At 41.6% G+C, this 22,241-nt stretch overlaps 1 protein-coding gene across 5 annotated transcripts in view; it reads right to left on the minus strand.

The window, feature by feature from the left end:
• The window catches only part of taok1a (TAO kinase 1a), a 188,057-nt gene that overhangs the window by 69,218 nt on the left and 96,598 nt on the right, over positions 1-22,241 (minus strand). For all 5 annotated transcript variants that reach the window (XM_038814331.1, XM_038814333.1, XM_038814334.1 and 2 more), the window contains 2 exons: positions 6,866-7,089; positions 3,924-3,995 (listed from right to left, as the gene is read on the minus strand). In XM_038814331.1, coding sequence (XP_038670259.1) covers positions 3,924-3,995; positions 6,866-6,997 — 204 coding nt within the window. In that variant the 5' untranslated portion in view covers positions 6,998-7,089. The remainder of the gene's footprint in view (positions 1-3,923; positions 3,996-6,865; positions 7,090-22,241) is intronic.

A 22,241-nucleotide genomic window follows, 5' to 3' on the forward strand; every position in this document is an offset into this window, starting at 1 on the left:
CTACTCTTTATTTTACCATCCTTTTATTATTTATATGCATATCGAAGACCTTGGGATTCCCAAGTCCAAACGTTTAGGAAACATTTGAGGTATTTAAGAAAAAGCTTAAAAGAGAGATTATTAGAGGTTAAAGAAAAATCAAGTGATATATTTAACATTTTGCATGTTATAAATTTAAAACATTAGAAATGTAATTTACAAAGAAAAATGGCTGACTTTATGCCTTATAAACAGTATTGAGAGATTGATTTAATTTGTTCATCAAACATAACAAAACATTTTTCCCCAAATATAAAATGTTTGATTAATTATTCTGATACATAATCCATTGGGATTGGTTAACTTTCTTGGCTAGAAGGCTAGTGAGTGGTTCATATTAAATCAACACCACAGATTCAATCTCCCCTCTGGCTGAATTAGACTTGGGAGCTGCCTTCTCACCCTGCCTGTGCAAGAGTGGAAAGTCGGCCATTTTTCTTTGTAAATTACATATCTAATGTTTTACGTTGTTATAATATGCAGGGTAGGTGAATTCGCCATGCTCAAATACACCTTAAATTGGAAAAAGTGAATTGGGTACTCTAAATTCATTTTCCAAAAAGTTTTCAAACAAATGATTCTATGATTATTTGCTGAAAATATGAGATCTGAAGCTTTATATAGTAATATAATAATCGTTATTGTCACAAATAGGTTTACATTAACACTGCAATGAAGTTACTGTGAAAAGCCCCTAGTCGCCACATTCCAGCGCCTGTTCGGATACACAGAGGGAGAATTCAGAATGTCCAAATTACCTAACAGCACGTCATTCGGGACTTGTGGGAGGAAACTGGAATGCCTGAAGGAAGCCCACGCAGACACAGGGAGAACATGCAGACTCTACACGGACAGTGACCCAAGCTGGGAATCGAACCTGGGATCCTGGAGCTGTGAGGCAACAGTGCTAACCACTTGTGCTACCATGTCGCCCACATGCAGTAGCATATAACAGTTCTGCAAGGGTGGGGTGAGAGGAGAAGAGACACGTTTACACCTGAATCAATTACAGGGCTGTGACTTGGACAAAGAGCACATTCAATTCTGTTGCCTTCCTCAGCCAGCAGACATTTTGGAGGTTGTGCCAAACTCTCACCTGCATGCATCAATTAGGTACTTAACTGTAGTTTGTGTTCTCATATTCAGCAGAAGCTAAGCTTCTTATTTTAGACACAGCACACAGTTGTGGTTCTACAGAAGTCAGATGCTGCCCCAAAGAAATGTTTTTTTTTTTAAAAAGCAAGCAGCTCATCCTACACCAACTCAAATCAAGACCATGGAGCAATTTGCCTAATCAGGGTGTAGTCATGCTTAAAGGTAAACGAGGCATGAATGAGGGTTTCAGCAGCAGATAAGCTGAGATAAGGCAAAGTTGGGTGCCATTACAGGAGGTGGAAAAAGATAGTCTTCGTGATGGCATAAATATGCAAATAATGCAGCGTATACTTGGATACTCAATATATCCTTCAAATAATGGGTGATGACTCGATTTCAAAAGAGACAGAAAATTACATAAGATTATAAAGCAACCAACATCTGATGAAGATTATGTAGGATTGTGGAAGTAATGAACATTTTAAAAAAAATACATTTAAGGGATGTGGGCTTCGCTGTCGAGGCCCACATTTATTGCCCATCCTTAATTGCCCTTTGTACTACATTAGTCTATTTTTGGTATACACCCCAATATGTATCTCGTAAAAGCATTAAATGAAGGGTTAAAAAAAAGAATGTTTCAGGAGGATGGGAAATAATCCTGGAACTCGTATAAAAAAATGATGGATAATAATAATAATAATACCCATGTATGGTAGATAGTATAGTCACTTATAAAATTCACATTTCATCACTATAGCCATCCACAATGATAAAAATATGTATTGGCAATGCATTGTGAGCTACAGAAATTTGGATTATCGACGTTAAGAGGGGATCTTATAGAAACATTTAAAATTATGAAGGGAATAGATAGGATAGATGCGGGCAGGTTTTTTCCACTGGCGGGTGACAGCAGAACTAGGGGACACAGCTTCAAAATAAGGGGAAGTAGATTTAGGACTGAGTTTAGGAGGAACTTCTTCACCCAAAGGGTTGTGAATCTATGGAATTCCTTGCCCAGTGAAGCAGTTGAGGCTCCTTCATGACATGTTTTTAAGGTAAAGATAGATAGTTTTTTGAAGAATAAAGGGATTAAGGGTTATGGTGTTCGGGCCGGAAAGTGGAGCCGAGTCCACAAAAGATCAGCCATGATCTAATTGAATGGCGGAGCAGGCGCGAGGGGCCAGATGGCCTACTCCTGTTCCTAGTTCTTATGTTCTTATGTTACAGGTCTTATATAAATTGCTGTGAAATTTCAATAAATTACATCATAGTTTTGCTGAGTACAGCTTGGCTCTGTGGTAGCACTCTCATCCCAATCAGATCTTGGCTTCAAGCACCAGGTCTTGAGCTCATATGACAGTTCAACCAGTATTCAGGAAGTGCTGCATTGCTGGGAAGCATTGTTTTCTTGACTCAAAATTAAACCAATTTTGCAATTTCACACGCATACAAAAGATCCCTGGCATCAAGTCAAACAAAGCAATGGTCAAGAATTATTCCTCAGGCATCACCAGATTAATTGGCCATTTATCTGATTTGCAGCATACAGACTGGAAGGTGTGTTTGACTACATAACAGCACTTTCTACACTACAACACTTCAATTAATTGAACACAAGGTCCTGTGCAATATCTTGAGGATGTGAAATGCTTTTTGTAAGTGCAAGCTCTTTCCAATCAGTATATCCATATTTAGTACCTAGATTTCACCTTAACACAAGGTTGTGAGGAAGTTAAAGAAAATCGGTGATATATTATGAAATCAAAGCTAGATGGAACAATTAGTCTGAAATATTAAGTGGAGTTTGGTATGGCTTTTCAGCTAAGATAAAGAACTTTAACTTCATTGAAAAATTACTTAAAACGTTGCATTGATAAGCTATCATTTTCTCTAAGCATGTGGCTAAATACTGTGTGTGTCTGTGTGTGTGTGTATATATATTATATAATAACTGCAAAAATTCCACACATTATTTCTAAGCATAGTAGAAAAGTAACTCGCATTCATAAAATTTCATATCACTGTGAGTAAAGTACTCTGATAAGCAGTTTTTTGGATTTAAAAATATAATTCTACTTTTAATGGAATTTCTGCAAGACACTGTAGAAAAAAAATCAGATTTATAATCAAATTTGCTACATACAAATATTACATCTAACATGCTTTTTGTCTGTCAGAGTTTAAGTATTGTACTACAAATGTACATTTCCAGGTCATATCTGCATTTGATTCCATATTCAGTAACAGGTAGGAAAGATACCATACACCAAGCAGAATTAGACGAACCATGGAGTAAGTTCAGAAATAAAATCTTAAGAAAAGGCAGTCAGCAAAAGCTACTAATTAAAAACGGATTAACCAATCAAATTTCTCAAAATTCTTCCAAACACAAATTTAGATCCTCCACCAAGCATTTACTAATGGGAAATAAGATTTGTAACATAATAGACATTTAAAAATACAACAACAAAATTAATCAAACTTGGCTAAATAATACAAATTTCTATAGAGACATTTCCATTGGTGGCCTATGCATGAAGCTCGAGCCCAAACTCATGCAGGTACTCAGGCATATCATTGTCAACCGGTTAGACAAAACAGATTAACAGCCCAAATCCACACCTGTGCCTACAACTTCTAGAAATGTTTATGATCCACTTCACAATTCTGCAGGCCTCACAGGTTTCTTCTGGTCATGCATTTCTTTCTTCGTTGTTTGCAACTAACAACACACTCACATCAAACACACACCTTCCTTCAGGCATATTTTAGAATGTACGCACCTCATTGGACTGTTTACCACTATATGACATTTTCTTGATAGCCACCACTTCATTAGTGCGAACATCACGTGCCTATAAGATTTAAAGCCAGACATTACCAAGTTTGTTGAAGAAACTAAATTAGTATTAAATGAAAAGTAACAGAGCATTAGAGAATACAAAAGTACCACAAGCTGAATTAAATATCTTGGGCCAGGCATGGGCTTTTTTTTTAAACCCGAGACAGTGTGGGCTTACGCCACGCAGGTGTCGGGAAAAGACCAAGACAGTCATCCAAACCTTTAACATGCACCCCCCCCCCCCCCCTGCCAAACTACTACCCACTCGCTGATACTGATGACCTTAGAATTATCTGGCCTCCTTGGCATGGTGGAGGTACCTGAAGTCCCTGCAGTGGTCACTGCTGCTGGGATGTGAGAGTCGCCATCCATCCAATTGGCTTCTAGCCAAGGCATAACTTCCTCACGTGAAAGGGGTGGCAGTCTCCTGTCAAAGCAATTAATGCTGCTCCCAGCATTAAATTGCTGCGCGGCAGATGTCAGGGTGAGAGCCAGTTATCCACCACCCCCCAACATTTTGGCCAGGTGGGAAGGAACTGCGCGGCACCTCATAAAATCAAACCCATTGTCAGAAAAATCTGCATACTGGCTACCAACTTCAGCCCCAATTAGGAATTAACATTAAATAATGTCATTATATATTCAAGGATCCTCTTTAAAGCCCACTCCCTTTGACAAACATAATTAAATATTTGGATCGTGCTGGTAGATATTATCTTAAAGTGCAACTATGTATGTACACACTCTTATTTCAGATTTTGACTATCTTGATTGACTTGGTTGCAGAGGCATGAAATTGCGACTGAATCTCTAAACTTCCAGCTGGCGAAACTTACATTTGATGGTACCTGATGGAGACAATGCATTTAGACATTTGTACTGGCAGCAATGCTGCGTAAAAGATCCCATGGCACTATTTAAAAAGTGGGAGGGCTGACTTGATATTTTGGTTAATATTGACCAGCATCACATTGCTGTATGTGGGACCTGGCTGCACAGAGGTTTGCTGTCTCACTTCAAAAAATGCTTTTTTGGCTGTGAAGCACCCGAGGATGCCACAAGGTTGTGAAAAGTGCAATGTTAATCCAAGTTCTTTCTTCTTTAGACCCCCCATGGCAATTGTTGGACCAATTAATTAGTGATCATTCTCTGGGTCAGTGAGTGTTGACTTGAAGGTGACAAACCCAGTCAAAGATGATTGGATCTCAGTGGCAGACATCGGGTACTAAACTAGAGGGATCACTGTTGATGGTTGTGCAGCTAATATGATACACTGTTGGAACAATAAATAGGGGTTATCTCAAAAAGGGCCATGACTCTTCCCACTACACTCCACAAATCTTTGCAAGATAGTGCTTCAACAGGTAGGATGGTGCCAGCTGGGTAATCTATTCTATTCTAAAAAATAGAAAAATAAAAATTAGAACTATTCTAAAAAAATGTAATTAAATTAATCAAACTGATTCTGTTCTTTATCAATCCAAGAATTTTATTCGACTTTATAGACCCCAATTGAGGTTGAGAAAATGTCCCTCTACCAAAAGATATTATAGCTTTGTTTGTGATTTCCAACCCATATATTGCCATCCACGTCTGCATGTATTCAGCGTTGTATTTCGGCCAGGCAACCTCAGTCATTTTCCACCTTATCAAAGAGTTTTCTGCACTGTCTTTTCTACACCTTCCTTTTATTTCAACTAACGGTCGCTTAATTTTATTCCTCATGTCTCACTGTCTCTAGTTGCGAGTTGTCCATCTATCCAGTATACTTTCCAGGAACCCTTCCTCCCTCATATGCTGCAGTGTGACTCCAATGATTTCTCGGTTGAGCTCATGTGGAGGTTCTGAACTTGGAAACTCAAAGCTGACAGACCATTAAGTCAAGTTAATTAAACATTATAGCATTTTACACCAAGTTCTACTTGCACATTGCCTGCACAGTCATTCCACGTAATTCAAAATTTTGAAATACCTTGCAGCCTCATCTCAGAAAAAAATATTCTGCATGAAATCCATGATCACCGTTTGCATTTCATATGGGAAAAATAAAGAACTTATCTTGCCATCTGAGCACTGGCACTTATTACAAATGATAGCATTTTGTAGGATCTTCACAAAACGCTTCAGGCTAGCTGATGTCCTCTTTTTATTGAAACAACCAAAACCTTTCATAGATAGAGTTCTAAAATGTGTTGATGGACTATTCAATCAAGTGTTAGGTAATAGTCAACTTTAGGCATCTAATCCTCCTATGCATACAGATGATACAAGGCATAAAATTTCAGAGATTTCTAGACAAATAAAAAAGATAGCTAGAAGGAATAGTTTTTGCAATAACCAACCAGTTTCTTAACAGAACATTGAAAGCTAACAAGGATGTGGGGCTGAAATCCATCAAATGGGAAAAGGATTTCAGAGGTAGACAAATAACATACCGTAGAATAGACAAATAACATACCACAGAAAACAAAACTGAATTGTACTGTAAGAACATGCTTTAATTATCAGAAATAGAAATGCCTACTGGTATGCAGAACATTTAAGAATTTTTGGAAGCTAGATACTTCATAGGGTTTGTTTTGTTTCTGAAAATGAAAATAGGTGCAATTCTAATCATTTTAACTGAAAATACAAAAGACATATACTCGGTAAAAGTATGTAATAGGAAATATATGGTGGCAATTTTTAAAATTCAAAGCTCCATTAAAAGTTTTATTTCAATCGTAAAGTCCTGAATGATAAAAAGGGGGATTGGAACATGGTGCACCACTCATTCAGAGCACCAGCACAGAGACAATGGGCTGAATGGCCTCTTTCTGTGTTGATAAAATTCTGTGATTCAAATTATGGTCTAAATTAATTTTTTTTATAAAGCATACTTACAAAATAAACTGCTCCAAAGCTGCCATGGCCAATTTCTCGCAAATCCACAAACAGCTTTTCAGGATCTTCTCTGTAGAACAGTTCTGCTATTTCTGGGTCCTTTAGGCTTCCTGCTCGGTTAGTTGACGGCATCCTACTGTGCGGTTAGCCGTCTGACTATCTGGGTTCACACCGTCTTAATTCTTGCTGCATCTGCATCAATGACGCCTCTTGAACATGGACAACTGAAAAAGAAAAAATGCTAATTATTGAATTTGCAAACCCTCTGAACAAGAATGCTCTTAAAATGAAGCTGCAAATTAAACTAATGGTATATGCAATGATTAAACAAACTGAAATCTAAATTTTTCCCTGGAAACATTTCAAAATGGTGATGGTTAATAAAATTCCAGCCATAAAATATTAACATACTTGCAGGCTGACAGTAGTGGTCGACTCCCAACCAGGGGATCCAAATATGAATGAGAAGCTTGATTGTCATGTGAACATAGCTGTTCTAACATTAATTGCTCATAATTTTACTTTTCAACAAAGCACAGAGCAACGCTGGCAGTAGCCAAATAACTAATTAAATTTTCCTTTGGATTGAAGGTGGAAAGAGGGAAGAAAGTGTGTCCAGCAGAAAGACAACTGAAACTTAGTAGTCTCTCTTACTTGCAGCAAACAAAACCGATAAAAAGAAACACATTTTCTTCACAGTTGTCATGAATTCACATGCTAACCAGAATCTGAATTATGCAGAATCTGGTCATTTAGAAATTCCATAAACATGGATAATAATGTGGGTTTTGTCTGAATATATAAGAGAAGTGCTTAGTCAAATAGGAACATAGGAGCAGAAGTAGGCTCTTAAGTCCATTCCACCATTCTATTAGATTGTGGCTGATCTACAACCTATTTCCATCTTTGCCCGAATTCCCTTAATGACGCTGGTTAACAAAACTCTATTAATCTCAGATTTTAAAATTAACAATTAATCATCCATTAATTGTAAAATTTGCAAAAGAGCACTCTAAACTTCTACCATGCATTAGTGTGTATTTCTGAAAAAATCTCAAGCTAATTTTTAGACCACTCCCCACCACCACAGCTGTAAACGCCTAAACCAGTGAAAACATTTCCCTTCTATCCTATCTGATCCCCTTAACACCTAGAAAACTTGATCAAAACACTCCTTTAATCTTATAAACTCCAAGGAATCCAATTTGTTTAATCTGTCCTTCTAAATTAACCCTTAAAATCCTGGTATAATTCTGGTAAAGGTTTACTGCTTGCCTGCCAAGACCAACATTTGTTCCCGAAGGTGTGGTGCCCAGGACTGCTCAAAGCTGTGCCAGTGTGATTTAACCAGGCCTTTATACAGCTGACATTCAACTTCTACCTCTTTTATTCTAGTCCTTAGATACAAAGGCTACAATTATATTAGCCTTTTTGACGATTTTCTGTACCTATTAATGACAAATATATATTTAAAGTAAACTGAAGGATCTAGGAGTGCCTCCAACAGCTTAATACATATTTTGCAGTCTGTTATCCAGCACAAACAGCATATTCATAGCGAAAAGCAACCACCATGGAGCACAGGAACAGAATCTGCTATTCAGCCAATCAAACATTTATTCGTCTTCCCTCTATCTCTCTTTCCTTTCATCACTTCAACTGATTTTGATCAATAACCTCTGGGGTGGTTTCATATTCTTACTACTACTTGTATGAAAAGTTTTAACTGATTTCATTTCAGTGGTTTAGCTCACATTCTAAAATTATGTTCTGGATTACTCTATCAGAGCAGAGTCTTAGCCTATCTACCTTGTCAGTTTATTTTCAGTTTCTTGAGGAAACCATTTAACCTTATTTGCGGAGAATATAACTCAATATCAGTCTCTTAGGTCAATCGCTTCATTCTAGATATCACTCAGTGAATTGTTGCTGGACTTTTTCCCCAAGGACAAAATATCTTTCTGAAGATGGGATATTCAAAACTGCCACAATATTGTAACTGGGCTTGATCACTGCTCTGTAAACTACAGAGCACTTCCTTTATTTTATATTCTATACAGAATCGAGCCTCTGTAATAAAGCAATACTTTTCTTTTTGATCACTTTCTTTGTACCTGTGAGCTAGCTTTTAATACCCTGGATACCTAAATTTCTTTCCTCATTTACTCTCAAAGCCTAACAATTCCCCATTTAGATTGTACTTCCGCACACCAAAACATATTGCTGGAGAGAAGACAATATGAAAGATATGGTGAACGGGGAAGTAGAAAGATGGATCAAAGGGTGCTTGCTTATACAAACATACAAATGAGAAAGGTCAGCCTAATAGGCCGCTTGAGCCTGCTCAGCTATTCAAGATGATCGCTGATCTTTGTGGCCTCAACTCCACATTCTGCCTATCCCCGATACCCTTAGATTCTGAACTAACAATGGAGTCAATCTACCTCTGCCTTAAAAATATTCAATGACCCTGTTTCCAGCACTCTCGAGGAAGATAATTTCAAAGACACACAAGCCTCAGAGCAAATAATTTCTTCTAATCTCCATCTTAAATGGGAGATCCCTTAGTTTTAAACCATGTGTCCACTAGTTCTCGTCTCTCCCACAAGGGGAAACATCTTTCCAGTATCCACTTTGTTAGGTCTCAAGATCTTGTATGTTTCAATGAAATCACTGTTCAAACTCCCAATGGATAGAGGCCCAGCCTGTCCGACCATTCTTCATAAGATAACCCCACCCCAGTTATCAGTCAAGTGAATCTTCTCCAAACCGCATTTAGCACATTTATATCCTATCCTTATTTTAAAATTCATTTACAGGACGTGGTCGTCATTGGCTAGGCCAGTATTTAGTGCCCATCCTTAATTGTCCTGCAGAAGGTGGTGGTGAGCTGTCTTCTTGACCCGGTGCAGTCCCGGAGTTGTAAGTACACCCACTGCGTTGTTAGTGAGGGGATTCCAGGATTTTAACTCAGCGACAATGAAGGAACAATGATATATTTCCAAAGCAGGATGGTGAGTGGCTTGGAGGGGATCTCCAGATGGGGGTGACCCAGGTATCTTCTGCTTTTGTCCTCCTCGATGGTAGTGGTCACGGAGCTGGAAGGTGCTGCTTAAGAAACCTTGGTGCGTTCCGACAGTGCAACTTGTAGATGGTACATATTGCTGCCAATGTTCACCGGTGGCGGTGGGATTTAATGTTCATGGAAGGGTTAGCAAGCAAGCGGGCTGCTTTGGCCTGGATCGTATCAAGCTTAGTGTTGGGATGGTGTCAAGCTTAGAGTTGTTGGAGTTGCACTCATCCAGGCAAGTGGAGAGAATTCCATTATGCTCCTGACTTGTGCCTTATAGATAGTGGACAGACTTTGGGGAGTTATATACAGAGTTACTCACTATAGGACTTCTAGCCTTCGACCTGCTCTGGTAGCCACAGTATTCATATGGCTAGTCCAGTTCAGTTTTTGGTCAATGGTATCCCCCAGGATATTGATAATGGGGGATTCAGCTATGATAATGCCATTGAATGTCATGGGGCAATGGTTGGATCCTCTCTTTGTGGAGATTGTCATTGCCTGGCACTTGTGGTATAAATCTTACTTGCCATTTGTCTGTCCAAGCCTGGATATTGTTCAGGTCTTGCTGCATTTGCACATAAACTGCTTCAGCATCTCGAGGAGTCATGAGTGATGCTGAGCATTGCGTAGTCATCTGCAAACATCCCCACATCTGGCCTCATGATGGAAGGAAGGTCATTGATGAAGCATCTGTAGATGTTTGGGCTGAGGACACTATCCTGAGGAACTCTCTGCAGTGATGTCCTAGAGCTGAGATGATTGACCTACAACCATCATACCTCTAGCAGGGGAGCTTTCCCCTGGATTCCCATTGACTCCTGTTTTGCAAGGGCACCTTGATGCCATACTCAAATGCAGTCACTTTCACCTCACCTCTGGCATTCAACTTTGGGGCAGCATGGTAGCATTGTGGATAGCACAATTGCTTCACAGCTCCAGGGTCCCAGGTTCGATTGCGGCTTGGGTCACTGTGCGGAATTTGCACATCCTCCCTGTGTGTGCATGGGTTTCCTCCGGGCGCTCCGGTTTCCTCCCACAGTCCAAAGATGTGCAGGTTAGGTGGATTGGCCATGATAAATTGCCCTTAGTGTCCAAAATTGCCCTTAGTGTTGGGTGGCGTTACTGGGTTATGGGGGTAGGGTGGAGGTGTTGACCTTGGGTAGGGTGCACTTTCCAAGAGCCGGTGCAGACTCGATGGGCCGAATGGCCTCCTTCTCCACTGTAAATTCTATGATAAACGATGAAACTCTTTTGTCCATGTTAGAACAAGGCTGTAATGAGGTCAGAAGCTGAGTGACCCTGGCAGAACCCAAACTGAATGTCAGTGAGCGGGTGTCACTTGAAAATACTTCTGATGGCTCCTTCCGTCACTTTACCGATATTTGACAGTAGACCGATGTGGCGGTAATTGACTGGATTGGATTTGTCCAGTTTCTTGTGTACAGAACATACCTGGACAATTTTCCACATTGCTGGGTAGGTGCCAATGTTGCAGCTTGGCTAGGGGTGCAGCAAGTTCTGGAGCACAAGTCTTCAGTGTTATTGCCAGAATATTGTCAGGGCTCACTGACTTTGCAGCATCCAGTGCCTTCTCCTGTTTCTTGTATCCCGTGGATACAAGGGCAATTTATCATGGCCAATCCACTTAACCTGCACATCTTTGGACTGTGGGAGGAAACTGGACCTCTGTGATACTGGAGACATCTGGAGGAGATGGAGATAGATCATCCACTGGACACTTCTGACTAAAGATTGTTGCCTCATCTTTTGCCCACTTATTCTGGGCTCCTCCATTATTGAGGATGGGGATATTGTAGAGCCTCCTCATCCAGCGAGTTGTTTAAGCGTCCACATTCATGGCTGGATGTGACAGGGCTGCAGAGTTTAGATCTTGGTCATTTAGCTCTGTCTACAACTTGCTGCTTATGCTGTTTGGCACGCAAGTAGTCCTGTGTTATAGCTTCATTTTTAGGGATGCCTGGTGTTGCTCCTGGCATGTCTTCCTGCACTCTTCTTTGAACCAGAGTTGATCCCCTGGCTTGGTGGTAATGGTAGAGTGAAGGATGTACCGGGCCATGAGGTTACAGATTGTGGTTGAGTACAATTCTGCTGCTGATGGCCCATAGCACCTTATGGATGTCGAGTCTTGAGTTGCAATAACTGTTTGAAATGTATTCCATTTAGCATGATGGTAATGTCACACAACACTATGGAGGATATCCTCAAAGTGAATGTGGGACTTCGTCTCCACAAGATCTGTGCGGTTGTGACTCCTACCGATACTGTCATGGACAGATGCATCTGTGGCAGACAGGTTGGAGATGATTAGGTCAAGAAAAGCCTCTGCAGGAGGCTTCCTTGCCGATGTTTGACCTGGTGCCATGCCTCCTGCCGATGAGACAGAACATACCCTGGACTAGTGATGGTGGAGTCATAGTATGACCACATCAGGCTGTTGCTCACCTAGTCTGAGACACCCCCTCAATTTTGGCACAAGCTCCCAGATGTTAGTAAGGAGTAATATCGACATCATTGGATTGTTGTTTACTAAGCCAAGGTTGATGCCAGGTGGTCTGTCTGGTTTCACTATCTTGTGCTTCCTTCGTTACAGTTGAATACAGAGCTATTTCAGAGTCAACCATATTGCTGTGGGTCTGGAGTCACATGCTACCTTCCCGAAAGATGGGTTTTTACGCCAATTGACAATGGTTTCATCTGCCAGCAGACAACTACAGCAGGAAAGGGGCATAGATTGAGTGGGCAAACATTTAGCAGATGGATCATAGTAACTTATGATCCAGGTGGGATTTGAACCCTGGGTCTCTGGATCACTGGTCATGACAATACCACTGTGCCACCGCCTTCCCTTAAATAAGGAGGCCAAAACTGTGGGCAGTACAGTAGAATAGTGGTTAGCACTATGGCTTCACAGTGCCAGCGTCCCCGGTTCAATTCCAGGCTTGGGTCACTGTCTGTGCGGAGTCTGCACATTCTCCCCATGTCTGCGTGGGTTTCCTCCGGGTGCTCCGGTTTCCTCCCACAAGTCCCGAAAGACGTGCTGTTAGGTAATCTGAACATTCTGAATTCTCCCTCTGTGTACCCGAACAGGTGCCGGAATGTGGCGACCAGGGGCTTTTCGCAATAACTTCATTGCAGTGGTAATGTAAGCCTACTTGTGACAATAAAGATTATTAAAGTACTCCAGGTGTGATCTCAATAATGCTCTGTACAACTGAAGCAAAACATCCCTAAGGGAATATTCCATTCCGTTTGCAATAAAGGTCAACATTCCATTTGTCTTCCTGATTACTTCTTGTACCTCCATACTATCTTTTTGTGATTCATGCACCAGGACACCCATATCCTTCTAATACCTCAGAGTTTTTAAACTTTGTCCCCATTTAAATAATATGCTGCTTTTCTAATTTTTCTGCCAAAGTGGACAAGTTTAGATTTTCCCCACAGTTTACTCCATCTGCAAAATGTTTGCACAATCCCTGCATTCCCTTCACAACTTACTTTCCTACTATCTTTGGGTCATCAGCAAATTTACTAACCACAAATTTGGCCACTTTATCCTAGTCATTAATGTAAATTGTACATAGTTGAGGCTCCAGCACTGAGCCCTGGGGCACTGTATTCACCACATCTTGCTAATCCGAAAATTACCCATTTATACCTACTCAGTTTCCTGTTATTTAGACAATTATCTATCCATGCTAATGTGTTACCCCCCACATTATGAACTCTTATACAGTAGTCCCCCGTTATACCGTGCTCCGCAATACCGTGGTTCGCGATATACGGCGGGGGGGCTTATGGACCCCAACTGTCAGCTTCCCTCTCCGGATTAAAGTGAGCCGGCCGCTGAAATTGACACTGCCGGCTGAAATTGACACTGCCGGCTGCTCCTCTCTCACTGAGATTCAGTGAGAGAGGAGCAGCTCACACAGCCTTGCCTTTGAAACTGACATGCAGCGCAGGGTGCAAGCGCGTCCGGCAGATGGGGTGCAGACAGCAAGACCTTGTAAGTTCCTGGTAAGTTTCTGTGGGTTGTTTTAATTAGATCCACGATGGGGGTTTTAAATTTATTTAAAAATCTATGCATGCGCTTCCCATTGTGAGTCTACGGGGGTCTGACCTGTCTGACGGGGAAGCGCATGCATAGATTTTTAAATACATTTAAAACCCCCATCGTGGATCTAATTAAAACAACCCACAGAAACTTACCAGGAACTTACAAGGTCTTGCTGTCTGCACCCCATCTGCCGCACGCGCTTGCACCCTGCGCTGCATGTCAGTTTCAAAGATAAGGCTGTGTGAGCCGCCCCCCCGCAGACTCACAATGGGAAGCGCATGCATAGATTTTTAAATAAATTTAAAACCCCCCTCATGGATATCCGCGGCTCGGATGCAAGGCGGGTGGCTGTCTTGGACCCCAACACCCGCGTTATATAGGGGGACTACTGTATTGCATAATAACTAATGATGTGAAATCTTATCAAATGCCTTCGGGAAATCTAGGTACAGCAACTCCACGAGGCCCCCTTTATTAAAGTCACTTGTTATCTTCTCACAGAAATCCAATAAGTTAGTCAAACGTAATTTCCCTTTCACAAAACCATGTTGTCTCTGCCTGATTGCTGTGAGATTTTCTAAGTGGCCCGCAAGAACTTCCTTAATAATAGATTACAGCAATTTCCCTAAGACAGATGTTAAACCAGGCATTTTCAAAGTCGGGACATGACCAGTGGGTGGGTCGTGGGCAGGTGGGTGGTGGGGGGGGGGGGGGGGGGGGGGAGGTCACAGAGCCATCCGTTGCGGCGCTCCCGATTGCTTAGATTCGCGCAAAACAGCCGCAGCAGCTGGTTTTAACAATGCCGGCTGCGAGCGGCCTTCAAAGTGACGACCGCGACTATATTTTTAAAATGTGGGCACCCTGGGCTTGCGTGCCCGCTCATCGGTGCGCATGCGCAGAACCGTGTGGTTCCGTAAGTTCCAATAAGGAAAACTGATCAGCGATCATTTAAAGGTAAGATTTCACCAATAATGTGAAGGTACTTTTTTTTCTAATTCGGTTATGAATTTCTTTTCTATTTCTGATCCCAAAACCGACTGAGCTACCAGCACCGAAGAAGCCAAATCCTGAATTGCATTGAATATACCACCAAATTCTTCCAACCAGCCCATGTCCGTATTCGTCCTTCATTCGGATCACAACTGAACATAAGAGAGAAAACAAGAGGAGAAACAAAAGAACATTCTGGCCAGCCAACAAGCCCACACCTCGGAATTGAATGAAATGCAAATTAATACAGCAGCAAATATTTTATCTCTCATGTCTTTCAAAATATGAAGCAGCTACTGGTCTAGATAGAAAAGCAGCAAATGGAATACAACCCAGGGAAGTGTGAGGTGATGCATTTGGAGAGGTCAAACAAGGCAAAAAATTACACCATAAATGCGAGGATACTGAGAAGTGTAGAGGAAGGGAAGGACCTTGGCGTGAATGTCCACAGATCCCTGAAGATAGGACAGGTTGCTAAGGTGGTTAAGAAGGCATCTGGATCCCTTCCATTTATTAGCCAAAGTAGGTTTGCGTAATCGGAGAAGCAGAAGATTTTTTTTTTTTAAACACGCAATGTAATCTTCCTGCCTGAAGGGAGGCAGAGAGCAGGTCACGCTCCCCAAACGTCGACGTCACGTGCTTTGGGCGCGATTGCGATTCCTCCATTTTGTCAGCAGCAAGCAAGCCAAGTGAAAATGGTGGGTCGCAAAGGTCGGCCGGCATGGGTCGCAAAGGTCGGCCGGCTGGTAAAAAAGGTCCCGGGAAAAAAGTTTGAAAAACACCGTGTTAAACTGTAGTTGCCCACTGTCCGTCTCCCTCCTTGCTTGAATAGGAGAATCGCATTCGCTATTTTCCAATCTGATGGGACCTTTCCAGAAGCTAGAGAACTTTGGAAAATTAAAACCAATGGATCTACTATCTCGACAGCCACTTCTTTAAAGGCACTAATATGAAGTCCATCATAACCTGGGTACTTATCAGATTATAGTTCTAATAGTTTTCTCAGTACGCTGTCCCTCATGATTGTTTTAAGTTCCTCCCTTCCTTTCACTTCCTGATTCACAATTATTTCCAGGATGTCATTTGTATCCTCTATGGTGAAGACAATTGCAAAATACCTGTTCAATTCATTCGCCACTGTCCTTATTTTCCATTAACTCCCCAGACACTCTTAGAGGGCCAATGCTCCTTTTTAAATACCTGTAGAAACTCTTGTCTGTTTTTATATTTCTAGCTAGCTATTTCTCCAACCTTGTTAATCTTTTAGTCAGTCATTCTTTGCTATTCTTCATGTTCTGTCCAATCTTGTGTGCTACCACTCAAATTTTCTTTCAACGTATATATTTAAATGCCTTATTTCAACACAGCTGATGCCTCCTTCCCTTAAGAGTCTTTCTTTCTCACTGGAATACATATTTTCTGAGTATTAGGAATTGTCTGCGCTTGGTCTCTCATGAGAGTGGGGGTGAAGTACACTACAGTAGAATAGCTGTACAATTTTTTTCTCCACATCAGATCTAAGGACTTTCTTTTTCCTGTTGCAGAATATTTCTGTTTATTTCACAGTGACATTTCCTTTGAGACAAAGAAAATGGTGTTAGGAAAACATTAGTTTTAAAGGAATTAGATTTGTACTGGTAAACATTAGAAATAAGATATAGTTTTAAGTGGGTTTAATTTAATGTTTTTGTGCCTGGAGGGTTAAAACCTACAGTTATATTCATGCAGGACAAAGATGATGTATGTGGGGGCGCTGGTTAAGTTCCAATTAAGTTTCTGTTTTGCTTAGAGAGGGTGACCGCATGAAGAATAGATAAAAGGCATAATCATGTGGGGTTGCTTAGCAACTGGGGCCCTGTACAGGAATACTTTTAAATTTTAGTTTTAGCTGAATTAATGGGAAGTTGGAGACAGGACATTGAGAAGTCCTGGACATTGAGAAGAACAGCTCTCAGCTGTGCCAGGAAAAGCTGGACAGTTAAAGGCAGCTGCAAAGATGCAAGCTTCTTAAAGAACAAGATACAATCCAGATAACCAGGCAATTAGGACAGAAAGGACGTTTAAGACACCTGAAGATAAGAGAACTGAGACCAAGTTCAGAAGAATTCAAGGAAGAGTAAACAAAGTGTTCTGAGTTAAAGCGACAATTAGATGTATACTGGGACAGCAGACTACAGAGGTAGATTAAACATTTGATGTCATTTTAATAGTCTGGGAATCAAGAGTTAAAACAATTGTGAGCAGTTAGCACGACAATCAAGACAAAGTAATTCTAGAAGGGTTGGTGTAAAATTCAGGACTGGATTTACTGTTAAAAGTGGAGCAGAAGCTTTGTTTAAGAGTGTCATTTGGAAAGCCTGGTCAGGATTTCATTATCCAAACCGCTGAGAGAAAGCATAATTTAAAAGATTTGAAAGTGTGACTTTTTGAAACCGGAATTTGAAATTGCTCGTGTGAAAGCCGGAATCATCTGGGGGGGGGAACTTCACTGAGAAATCCACAGAATTTCACTTGGATTCAGAAAGCAGTGTGTCTTATCACATTTATCGTTATCTTGTGAGCTTAAAAAGGACTTGGTGTGTGACACAACTGTAGTTTAAGAGGTACCTTTTAAATCAGTGTTAATCTTAAAATCTGTGTGCAATTGTTAAGATAAGGGGTATTGTATCATTATCCAAATTTTTCGTGTTTGTTTTATTTTTCTTGTTGTTAAAACTAGTTAGTGGTCCCGTGACTGTTTCTCCATGTTAATTAAACAAAAGTGAAAGTTGCAGCCTTTTGAGCCACGGTTCCATTCTGGAATCTTTCTGTTAAGTTATAACATCAACTGGGATCATAGCAATGGCACTGGTAGCATAAGGAAATAACCTTAATATAAACCTTCAGTTAATTGTTATTTTGGGAGGGGGGGGGGGGGGGGTTAGCGCTGAATCTTTTAATATGAAATATGGCATGAACCTCAGGGAAAGAAAGACAGCAATGCGAAATAATTGAAAGGAAAAATAAAAAGGCAAAACCATTGTTTCAAACAATAAAAATTCTTAACTTCACATTTTTCCATTTCTGGATATCTTCTGCTGACAGCAGAGGTTGCTCAGATTCAGTTGCACTGCTGACATGCTTTTAGTACCTTCCCCAGCAGCTTTTTTTGTGTCAGTGTTAAAAACCATGCTATATGCAAATATATTTACTGACTTAATTGCATCAGCTGCTCCTGGAAGCAGTCTGAATACCTTACATTATGAAAGCTGCCTCATACTGGCCTAAATTTGCATAGGAGTATTACCCAGGGATGTAATTTGTAATATGTTTGTTCTTTTATACAATTTCTTCAATCTCATTGTTTTTGAGGTAGGTTGATAAGCTGCTTTATTTAGTTGGATTCACATAGGGACTGGTTTAGCACACTGGGCTAAATAGCTGGCTTTTAAAGCAGACCAAGGCAGGCCAGCAGCAAGCACAGTTCAATTCCCGTACCAGCCTCTCCGAACAGGCGCCAGAATGTGGCGACTAGGGGCTTTTCACAGTAGCTTCATTGAAGCCTATTTATGACAATAAGCGATTTTTCTTTCATTTCAGATTTCCATTATTTACCAATGTCACAAAGGTAGGTGGAATTGTTAACAGAGTAGATGGAAGCATAAAATTACAAGCTATTGATGGATTAGGTGAATTGGCCAAACTGAGCCAAATGGATTTCAATGTAGGGATGTGACAGATCACCCACTTTGGGCCTAAAAGAAGTTAGATCAGAGTACTTTCTAAATTGTGAAAAACTCAACGGAAGTCCATAAAGATGTGGAGCCCAGGTACATAGATTGGTACCAAAAAACTAATTACTGCAATGATGGTTGGACCCCAAAGGTCAAATTAAGAAAGATTGCGCAAATTAGAGATGTATTCATTGAAAATTTAGAAAACTAATTGATTTGATTGACATTTTTCAAGATATTAAGTGGTAATGATATGGTAGAAACTGCTTCCACTGGTTGGGTGGGTGGAGAGCGTGCTTAGTGGTGTCTAGGACTAGTGAAATTGCCTAAATATTAGAGCCAGACCTTTGAGGAGTGAAGTTACGAAATAGTTCTACATGCATTTGCTCTCTTCCACAAACAGCAGTGATATTAGATCTATTATTAAATTTAAACCCAAGATTGATAAATTTCTGTTAACCAAAAGTATTAAATGATATGGAAGGAAAGGAGGTGGGTCTGTGCTGTTAAGTCACAGATAAGCCATCCAAGTCTAAATTAGGTCTTACAGTACATGTACGCAAATGCCTAGATCGTAGTAATTAGAGCTGATGGCCGACAGCTCCAGTAGCCTCATGGGAATATGATTTGTAGGAATAATGGAGACTTGCTTCAACAAAAGATGACAGGATTTGGCATTAAATATTCCTGAATAAAAGGTTCTCTGGTAAGATGGAGAAGGAGGAGGCTGTAATGATTAAGAAGAATATTAGAGTCTGGAAAGGGGAGGACATCCTGGCAGAGTCAAGGACAGAAGCTATTTGTTTACAGTTAAACAATACAGATACAGAGGGGCAGCACGGTGGCCTAGTGGTTAGCACAACCGCCTCACGGCGCTGAGGTCCCAGGTTCGATCCCGGCTCTGGGTCACTGTCCGTGTGGAGTTTGCACATTCTCCCCGTGTCTGCGTGGGTTTCGCCCCCACAACCCAAAAATGTGCAGAGTAGGTGGATTGGCCACGCTAAATTGCCCCTTAATTGGAAAAAATAATTGGGTAATCTAAATTTATAAAATAAAAAAAAAATAAAAAAAACAATACAGATACATTACATTACTGGGTGCATTCTAAATGCAACCAACTAGTGGAACGGAAATAGAGGAGATTTCCAGGGAAATTACAATGAGGTGCAAAAACTATAAAATAATGATTAAAGAACCCTTCAATGATCCTAATAGTTTAGCGGCCAATGAGTGGAAAGGGTAGATTAAATATGTTCAGGAGAATTTTATTGATTAGCATGTTTGTAGTCTCACATTGCTGTTTCTGGTTCTGGGAAATGAGGTTTATGGGAACATTCAGCCCTCTTAGCTTGCTCTGCCATTTGATAAGATCACAGCTGATCTGATTGCGGTCGCCGCTTTCTTGTCTGCATATCATAGTACTTTACTCTCTCGTCTATCAAAAATTTATCTCACGCGGGGGACTTCCGGTGATGACGGGCAGGTGGCAGCCGCGCGTTGGAGGGCTCCCGTCGGGAACGGCATTGTCGGGGGTAACGCCCGGTCCTAAGGGCAGCGGAGGCAGCAAAAGTCGGGAGACAGCACAGGGGGAGGAAATGTCGAAGATCAGCAAAACAAAAGGCCATGAAAAAAGCGGCTGAAAGTCCTTCGAGGAGTGGAAAGGTCACTGCGGGGTCAGTAAAGAAAATGGAGGCTGGAGCACCAGGGGAGGCCGCATTGCTTACAGCTGAAGAAATAACGACGGTGATGGCCGTGGAAGTCGAAAGGCAGTTTACAAAACACATGGAGGCAATGAGGAAGGAGATGGGGGCGGTTTTGAAAGTGCTGGTGGAGGAGGCGATTACCCCGGTGACGACGGCAGTGGCGGAGGTGCGGTAGCAAGGTGAGGCGCTGAAGGTAGTGGAAGAGACATTACTGCAGCACAATGATCAACTTACCTCGATGGGGAAGGAGATGCGGAAGGTGATAGAGATCAACAAGGATCTGCGAGGCAAAATTGAAGACCTGGAAAACAGATCCAGGTGACAGAATTTGAGGATTGTGGGAATGCCCGAAACCGACTGAGTATTTTGCCACGAAGTTGGCGAAACTATTGGGGGAGGGGGAGGATCCCTCCCGATATAAGCTGGATCGGGCTCATCGGTCATGGAGGCCTGTACCAAAGGCAAGTGAGCCGCCAAGAGTAATGACTCTTGTGCTTCCATAGGTACAGTGTAAAGGAGAAGGTCCTGTGCTGGGCTAAGCAGAAGCAGGTGGTGCAGTGGGCTGGAGCTGGTATACGCGTATACCAGCACTTTACGGTGGAGCTGGCGAGGAGGCGGGCTGCCTTCAACCGGGTGAAGGCGGCACTGTTCATTAGCCAGGTGCAGTGCGGCATTGTATATCCAGCGAAACTGAGGGTGACCTACAAGTTCAAGGGCTTTTATTTTGGGACGGCGGAAGCAGCAGAGAAGTTTGCGAAAGCAGAAGGACTGTGGCTGCGGTCATCGGAGCCTGGCAGAACAGGGTCCGAGGAGTCTAGCTGGGGTGGAAAGTTGGGGGTAAGAAACCGAGGTTGGGGGAAGTTGGGGGGGGGGGGGGGGGGGGGGGGATTTTTTTTAACAAGAGGAAGTGGAGGGGAGGAGTTGGGCGGGGTGTTTACAACTGTTGGGTGTCATTTACGGTGCTCTTTCGGAGGTTGGATGGCATTGAGTGTCGTGTGGGGGGGGAGACGACTCTATAGGTTGATGGTGACCATGGGCGATTCCGGACTCCTTTCTCTTTTTCGCCTTTGGTTTTTTTTTCCACCATGGGAGGGTTTGTTTTATTTGATGCATATATTGACAGGTGGGCCGTTGGTTGGGGTGGTGGGAGGATGGGATTATTGCTGATGTTAAGGGTATTGACTTTGTGTCTGTTACCGTTTACTGCTTGTTGGTGGGGTGTAAATTTTGAAGGAAAATGTGAAAATGGAGAATAAAAACATTTTTAAAAAAAATCTATCTCACGCAAACTTGAATAAATTCAATGACCCAATCTCCCCTACTCTATGGGGGAGGTGGGTCAAGTGCAGCAAGGACATTTAGAGAACAATGATAATAGTGTCATAGGATTAGATTAGCTATAGAAAAGATAAAGCAGCATTTTAGAGGAAAAAATATTTAATTGGAGGGGAACCAATTTCAGCAGGTTGAGAATTTACCTGTCCCAGCTAAATTGGACTGAGAGATTAGCAGGCAAAACCGTAATCGAGGAATGATGAGGAAATTGTTTGAGCGCAGGGGAAGCATGTTCCCATGAAGGGGGGAAACGTACAGCAACCAAAACTCGATTGCAAAGGGATGGAGACGAAGATGAAGCAAAAAAAAAGAATCATTAGTGTCATGAGTAGGCTTACAAGTAGGTTTGATTGCCGGCTGGGTCACTGTGCAGAGTCTGCACATTCTCCCCATGTCTGCGTGGGTTACCTCCAGATGCTCCGGTTTCCTCCCACTAGTCCCAAAATATGGTCCTGTTAGGTAATTTGAACATTTTAAATTCTCC

This window comes from Scyliorhinus canicula, chromosome 12 (assembly GCF_902713615.1).
Source record: "Scyliorhinus canicula chromosome 12, sScyCan1.1, whole genome shotgun sequence".
NCBI lineage: Eukaryota > Metazoa > Chordata > Chondrichthyes > Carcharhiniformes > Scyliorhinidae > Scyliorhinus > Scyliorhinus canicula.